Source organism: Megalops cyprinoides, chromosome 3, assembly GCF_013368585.1.
Source record: "Megalops cyprinoides isolate fMegCyp1 chromosome 3, fMegCyp1.pri, whole genome shotgun sequence".
Lineage (NCBI taxonomy): Eukaryota > Metazoa > Chordata > Actinopteri > Elopiformes > Megalopidae > Megalops > Megalops cyprinoides.
This window is the reverse complement of record NC_050585.1, coordinates 20,251,870-20,259,963: the sequence shown is the minus strand read 5'-3', so window position 1 is coordinate 20,259,963 and position 8,094 is coordinate 20,251,870. Positions and strand designations below refer to the sequence as shown.

At 38.1% G+C, this 8,094-nt stretch overlaps 1 protein-coding gene across 1 annotated transcript; it reads left to right on the top strand.

The window, feature by feature from the left end:
* Window positions 1-6,185, top strand: alkbh6 (alkB homolog 6). The gene is made up of 7 exons (XM_036525565.1): window positions 1-66; window positions 333-395; window positions 912-980; window positions 1,325-1,385; window positions 1,862-2,013; window positions 2,984-3,082; window positions 5,553-6,185. The coding sequence occupies exons 1-7, from the start codon at window positions 64-66 to the stop codon at window positions 5,820-5,822; spliced, it is 717 nt and encodes a 238-aa protein (XP_036381458.1). The 5' UTR covers window positions 1-63; the 3' UTR covers window positions 5,823-6,185.
* Window positions 6,186-8,094: the final 1,909 nt, after the last annotated feature.

Here is an 8,094-nt window from a genome sequence, read left to right as displayed (position 1 = left end):
AAGTGAATGGACGGAAAGCATTGTGACATGGAAATCAGCGAGTTCAGTCGTTAGCACTATGGGATGGTAAGCTTGATTCGCTGTGGTGTTTTTGCTAATATGTTTTACTTGGCACTACACCGAAATTATATTTAATATTGTGTCTAAATTGCATCGTTTTCCTGGCTTTGTAGTTAGCTAGCTGTCTGTAATTAAACTAGCGTTGCTAGCTTGCTAACTGTATTAGCACTGTAGCTAGCTATGGATTATTACTGTTCATTTAATGGAATGCAGTCTTCACAGCTAAACAGGAATAAATGTGCATTCAGTAGAGTCCTGTCTTTATTTCCCAGCTGGTAATGGAAGGATCTCCCTGTCAAACCTTGAAGGAACTGGAGCAATACATTGTGAAAGATGTAAGAGATTTTCTCTAAAATGTAACTTGTACAGTTGTACAGTCAGTTTTTGTAATTATCGTATTCAGTAACTTGTTTTTAGAAGTTTTGCGTCCTTCTGGGTGGCCATAAAACAGATAATTTTTGTCAGCTATATTGTTAACTAGCTATCTTGTCTCACCCCCTTATTGCAGTATAAATTGCTGTGTAGGAAATCTGACTTTTTGTTTCTTTGCTATATTCAGGATATTCAGTTGCTGTCAGTTTAATTGAAAGAAAGGTTGACTTTTACAGAGTGTGGAAATAATTTTGGATCATTCCAGTTTGGGTCTTTTTTGTTTTATTTTATGTCGTTATATGTTACAGAAGTGATATTTTCTGCTGAGCTCACCTGACATCTGCATCCCACAGTGAATATAACTGTCCTACACTCCAGAACTATTGCCACGATATACATGAACTCCATTTTCTTACTGAAATTTATAATCTTGTCTTTTTGACCTGTGATTTTCTTTTTCTTTCTTTTTGTTCACGAAGGCTCCACCTACTGTTTACTATATTCCGGATTACATAACTGAGGCAGAAGAGTCTTATCTTTTACAGCAGGTAAGGTTATTGATGATGATGAATAAGGATAATTATGCAAGGAAATTGTTAACATCTTTAAGGTGGAGCTTTTTAAACTGCAGTGGCATTACAATCAAGTTTAAATATTTTGTATATCAGTGTTCACTATGTTGAAATACTCATTTTTATCCAAAACCTGATGCAGTAATCATTATTATCAGAAGGTTATTGCATGAAAATGAAAAAATGCCATTTTAAAACTTTAATCATTTTTAGCCATTATATGTGAAAATATATTCATCTGTCATACTTTCTGAAGAGGAATCATCCAGCCTCTAGTCTTTGGTTTCTTGATATACCCATCTTACCTGTTTGTGTTGAAGGTGTACAAAGCCCCGAAACCCAAATGGACCCAACTTTCAGGGAGACGTCTCCAGAACTGGGGTACTGTTCCATGTCCAGCTGTGTTCTCTTCATTTCACAGTAGATTAGTACCACTCCAGTGTGTCATAACCATGCCTATGATCTGGTTACGACACACTGGAGTTAGGTCTGAATTTTGATTTTCAGAAAAGCAAAGCCAGAAAGATTGCAAAGCATTAGAAAAGGAGGATTTATTGATCTAATGCTGTGCTGCTCAGGTATAGCATGGGTTTCATTAACATAGAGGACAGCTGGAGAGTGTTGCTGTAGGCTGTGGTTGCACATACTGTGTGCAAGTCAAGCACTCTGTATGTGTGTGTATGTGTGGGGGGTGTTGGGTAGTTGGAAAGAGATTGCTAGTTTGATTGGCCAATTGGAGTGAGTATATTTGGTGGTTATTTCAATCACACAGAAGGTTATGTTTTTTAAAATGATTATATTAGTGTGTGGAGGTAGGATGGGGGGCTGAGATAAACCAGTCTTGTTTTTTGATGTAGGCGGGTTGCCCCATCCAAAAGGCATGCTGGTGGAGAAGCTTCCTGATTGGCTGCTGCACTATGCTAAGAAAATATCCAACCTAGGTGTATTCGCTGGGAAGACTGCCAATCATGTCTTGGTGAATGAATACAATCCTGGGGAGGGGATAATGGTAAAGCATTTTCTTTCTCTGAAAAGATATCATAATGCAATGAAGTATGCATACACATATTTACACAGTATAGCAGACTCTCTTATGTAGGACACATTGGACACAAAACACAAAAGTTATCTGTAAATGAACTGAAACAGTGTCAATGTGTAACACGATTCATAATCAGACTTGTTACCCACAAGTTCCACGGAGTAGGGGATGACATAAACCGAGCCAAATATAAAGGTGTTATAAGGGTTATCAATGCCTGTGGCATTAAGAGTGTTAGTACTTGCACAGGAAAGTGTGAAACATCACTGTAACATTTGTGTTACCTCTATGTTGAGTAAAGGCTAGGTACAAGCTGTAAATACAGCCCATGCAGTTGCATTCATTTCCAACACAACAGACAGCTACACCCACATCCTTTCAGCTGTGGTAGGTGCAAGACAAATACAGATCCAAAACAATGAACAGAGTCAGCATGCCTAGTCTAATGCCACCCAAATGGTTTTAATCGTGTTTGCACTAAAGTCAAAAACAGCATTTCAACCTCTATGGATCTTTTTCAGGACAATAAACAAAGGCATCATGAAATATACATGGACATATTGCTCTTTTACAGTATGTAATTTGTTATATCTGTTCTGTTATATTTTGTTACTGTCTATCATTGAATTGCTTAACCATGTTAGCCAATAATATTACGCTACATTGATCATGCTATGTGACCATAAGTTTAATGTTCATGTTAGTATTGTTATTATTTAACTAGTTAGAATGGTGAAATTCTGGTCATTTGCAGAGTTCTGTACTTGTGCCTGTACTTAAACTTAAACACACACTGATGAACTGAATTGCATAAACTGCATTTATAAGGACATGATGTCTGTGTTCTTTGTCCTGATAAAGACCCATTGAGGCAGAATGAAGAATGAAGAGTTTTACTGTATTTGTGAGTCTGTTTCTTTTTTACCTTTGATCCTAGCCTCATGAGGATGGGCCTCTTTACTTCCCCACAGTAACCACCATCAGCCTTGGGTCTCACACTCTCCTGGACTTCTACCATCCAGTCAGCACTGTGCAGGTACACATCACTAGGGGTTACCAGAGGGCCAGTGCCGTCATCAGATTAGTTTTTCCCCAACAAACTAAGGAATGATTTGAATATGCTGTCTTGCAAAATTGTAGAAGACTTGTCACTTGTTGAGGCAAACAAGAAAATAATAAACTAATCTGATGATTTATTAGATAATTAATATGATTATATTAAAAGTTCTTTTGGCCCATAGCCAAAACGGAAGATGTCATGACATGGGCGACCGTTGGCAGAAATTGGCTGGCTAAGTCACATAACTCAGCTAGTCACAGCACTGCATTAAACAGCTGTTGCTTGCTGTTAATGACACAGATGGCTCATGGTCACGTTGTAGCACCTTAGTTAAAAACCCCATAGCTAGCTAACTAGCCATGTAAGTCTTATTGGTGGCTTTCACATCATGATAGCATAAGGACACTGGCGTTAACATTTATGTTATGATGTGCTAACAAGCTCCAAAGATCTAGCTAGCTACTATATATGGAGTGTAAGAATACTTCTTTACATACTTTTACATATTTAACTGGCTACCTAACCATATTGTTTTGAATCAAGAGCTTCTTAGAACATTGCTGTCTAGGAGTAATTAAATTATTAGATAGCAAGAAACTGCAACAAGGTTTGTGAAATGGAAACTATTATTGTATACATTGATTATATGAAAAAAATATATGATGAATTCTAAAAAAATGGTGTTAATAGTGAAAATACTCATAAAATCCCCAAACCCTAAATTTCATTTGCTCAAACAGCCCTAAAAACAGGCAGGCATGAAATTTCTTGAAGCTTTACATCTAGTTGTAACTTAAATCTTAACATGAAGCAGAGAATTCCTCCCTTTGAGAAATGCCTGAGAATAGAATTAAAAAGAATAAATATTCTAAAACATTCCATGGATTAAAGTGGACGTAGACCTCAAAATTTCACTGAGGTGACAAACCAGTGGGGAAATAGCTGGGTCTGCTGCCACTTGTAAACCTGTGCCAATCTGCTACATAATGAGGCTTTTCATTCATGAGAAAATAAGACATTTAATGGTGAAAACAGGCCATTCAGCAAGCAGGCTCATCATTCTGCCTGTACTCGAGGGAAATTGCAGTTAATTTTTGTTGCGGTGCACATTGCACAGCAATTGAACTGTCGCACACTTAACTGCAGAATTTATTTAATGTTTCAAACATTTATAATTTAATTGGTTGATAAAACTGTCCAATATTGTGCATTGTCCCTTCTGGAACTGGCTCAGGCATACCTTCTACAAGGTTAAGTGGTTATTGGAAATGGATGAATAATATTTAATTACATTACAATGTTTTAATAAAGGTCATTTTCGTTACACGGTTATGCTCAGTAGCACTGAGGCTGATTGTGTATCTATTAATTAAATAGCCAACTGAAAAAAAAGATTCATTTACAGGTTCAAGTAAGTGGAAACAGTGGACGCATCTGGTGTCTAATGTGGCGTTTAAATTTATTCCTTTGGCAGACGTTCTTATGCAAAGTGACTTGCAAAGCAAGGAACATCAGTGCATATAATAAGGCATTTTCTGTGGTACTACAGTGCTGTTAATGCATCTGACAGTAGCTGCTGTGAGAAGGCTTAATATACATTGCCAAGTGTTTCCAGATTTGCTGTGGAAATCTGCCTACTTGTTTTATTCAGCCCATTTTAGTCTGAGCCTAAGAGTAACCTGCCCAACACAAATATGCATGTTTTACAGTACTTATTTTTCACTATGGAAGAGGTCACACTGTTTTGGTGTTGCCTTCTAATAATTTGGTCATACTCAATTGTAACAGGTTTTCCTTAATAAACCATGGTCTAATCATAAAAGTGAAATTTTAACCTTTAACTCCCATCCCCACCCTTACCCATTGGCGTGGCTGACTGACAGGACCATACTCAGTTAGGTACATCATAGAATATGGAAGGCCAAACATTGAAAGCATTACCCTTTCTATGTGGAGATCCTGTACAAAAAAATAATAGAGAATGTATTTTAAGGACAGTGTATTGAAAATATGTAAATTATTTTGCTATAGTGAAATATTTTTCTGTTTTGCATTATTATATATTGTGTATTAAATATATTTAAATATATTCTGGGATGAATAATATATTTAATATGGTACAGTATGTTTCATTTTTGTATGGCATGCCATGGTACCTGATGTCAGTGGGGGCAGACACACTGAGATGGCCAGTACTTTCAAATCACATTTCTGCCTCCCCCCATATTTTAGCTGACGCCTCTGAAGATGTGCATTATCTTACATAGCTTACAGAGCATCCATCTAATATGGTTGGGTATTTGCTGAAGCAACATAGTTGTAAGAGTATAACAGCGGTGCCCCACTGTGGGAATTGAACCAGCAAACTTTGGGTTAAGAGCCTTGATCTTCACCACTATGCCATCCTGCTTCCCCCACACCTATATGCATCTCTTTGTGTCCCCAGGAAAGCGTCCCTCAGACGGAGCAGAGTCGATACCTGCTGTCCTTGCTGGTGCAGCCCCGTAGCCTGCTGGTCCTCCAGGACGACATGTACACCCACTTCCTCCACGGCATCCAGGAGGTCGCCCAGGACACCCTCACTGACAGGGTGGCCAACTTGTGCGCCACTGGTGCCTCCCCCGGGGACTGCCTGCCTCGAGGCACCAGGGTTTCCCTCACAATACGGCATGTCCCCAAAGTTGTTAGAGCGACCTTGCTCCTGGGCAAGAGGTGAAGAATAAGACTGAGAACATGACTTGAAGGAATGGACTTGTGGGTCAGTCAAGAACCCAGACTAGAGTAAGTTATAGCCAGAGTTGCAGAAGACTTGATGTTTGATCCACGCAGTGAACGTATGTATTTGTCTTCTACACCAGTGCATGCTGGGAAATTTGCCTTCATCATTATGCTTTCAGCAGGCCAGGGAGCAACATGTTTTGGAGACAGATTACTTTCTGCTGAGACAATGGTGGCACTGCTCATAGATGAATCTAAATGAAATAAAGGTGGCAATTTGGAGTGTTTATCTATGTATATGCCGTCTCCCTCCTGAATGTTGAAGAATGCTCTGCTATGGAAACATCCTAAAATACTAACTACCCTGAAATGTAAAAATAAAAAAAAAGTTGTAGTGAAAATGATTTTGTACTCAAATTAAAATTGCAGTCCTCAGATTTGGTGGGACAAATATTTATATACTTATTATAGATTTAATGAAATGAACAATTGTCCAGCTGAGTTTTGACTGCTCTGAATCGATGTGCGGTTGAGTTTAGCTCCGTGGCTAGCTAAGTCTTATAAAATTTTGTTTTAAAATTTCTAGCAGATGGAGAACTAAGCCTTTCCATCAGTAACAACCACAATGCGTATGACTCATTTCTGTCCCTAGCTAGATGCAAACATTTAGCTTCATTGAAACACAAAATATGCTTTTTCAGTTTTCGTCCTTAATATAACCTTAATCTTAAATTTCCTGTGCATTGCGTCATTACAGTCCTGCAGCACCTCTCGCCATTAGTCTGTCTTGACTGGACATCCTAAAAGTAACATACCCAGCAAATAGCAATGTCTGTCCATTGTAGCCAATTGTGACACAAAGCTTTATGGGTAATATAACAGGCACAGGCACAGATGCCAGTTTATATGTTTAGTAAACCCACAATATGCCATGGGTGGAATTTGGTATAGCCTATCAGGTTCAGTGGCCATTTAGTCCTTTTGAATGTTCTGATGCTGCTTGCATCCACTGATTGCGTATTTGACTGAAGGCCATGCCAGCCCTTGGACGCAGCTGAAAGTTTTACCCCCATTCAGTCTGGCTGCATTCGCTGGACTTGCTCCCTTTCTGTCATGCCTGACTGATGATCCTGTGTCTGTGCACAACATCTGTGGCACCTCAGCTAAGACTGTCTTTTATGGTAACGTTCCATTAATGTCTGAATCACTGAGCTATTAGACAGTTGTGACACCCTGTCCATATTTCATAGCAACCTCCCATTCATTCTTTGATGCCACAACGATCCATTTGACATTTACAAGCAAGCTATTTTCTAGCTAGCCCTTCAAATCAATTTGTTCTCCTATTTCCAATCATGCAAATGTAACAGTTTATCTTATTTCATACTGTTGGTCTTTTCAAATGCTAATGCTGCAACAATTATGTTTGCTTACATTAATGCATGTAACATGCTACACTTATTTTCTGTTGGTGCAGTAATGGTATGGTTATATCACATCTGCACATTTCTCCATTATTGATTTCATCAGCTATTTTTATTAGCTTTTTTAAATTGTATTCATTCATTTTTCTATATTTTACATTTTTTTCAGCAGGTAACATGAGGATCCACAGGGCCAAGTTACATTAAATAGTGGAAACTGTCGATAGCAATGCTTTGAAATAGTTATTCTTTAGTCTGTATGGGGGGATGTGGCCTAATTCCTCTGCTGTAATTTGGCATAATTTTGATGTCAATACTCTGAGTGGCTATTTGGCCTTTTTACAGCTGCATATTGAGTTCGTGACGTTTGAGTAACTTGTTTTGTCCATGCAACGCGTTTGTGAAGATAGTAAAGATTGAGGAAATCCCTCTAGTGGAAAGATGGAGAATTGCAGCTTATTTACAAAATGCGTGCTTATAAGAGGTACTCATGTAGAAACAAAGGAAATAAAAACGTAACACAAAACATTTGAAAGCCTCGAAGTCAATTTACAAGACAAATCAGATGATAAAAGTTGTTAAATGAAAATAAATAATTTAGGAAATGTAAATGACAATGGGTAGGAAATTTAAGTAAACATTAAATCATTTTTAAATTAAGACATGCATTGCATTTTCTTTGGCACAAATTCTGATAAATTACAAATTGTGCGTTACGCATTTACAATACAACGATATGCTAATGGTACTTGGCGTAGGGCCAAAAGCGTATTCTCGTAAAAGTTCGTAGTATAGATGCTCTGCAGCGCTACCGTTCCCGTGGATAAGAAGAAAAAAACACGGGAG

What these genes read in the sequence shown, in the direction of transcription:
- alkbh6 (XM_036525565.1), top strand. An exon ending in AGTCTTATCTTTTACAGCAG is followed by an intron (nt 981 to 1,324) that starts GTAAGGTTATTG and finishes TTTGTGTTGAAG; the next exon opens with GTGTACAAAGCCCCGAAACC. An exon ending in ATCCTGGGGAGGGGATAATG is followed by an intron (nt 2,014 to 2,983) that starts GTAAAGCATTTT and finishes CTTTGATCCTAG; the next exon opens with CCTCATGAGGATGGGCCTCT.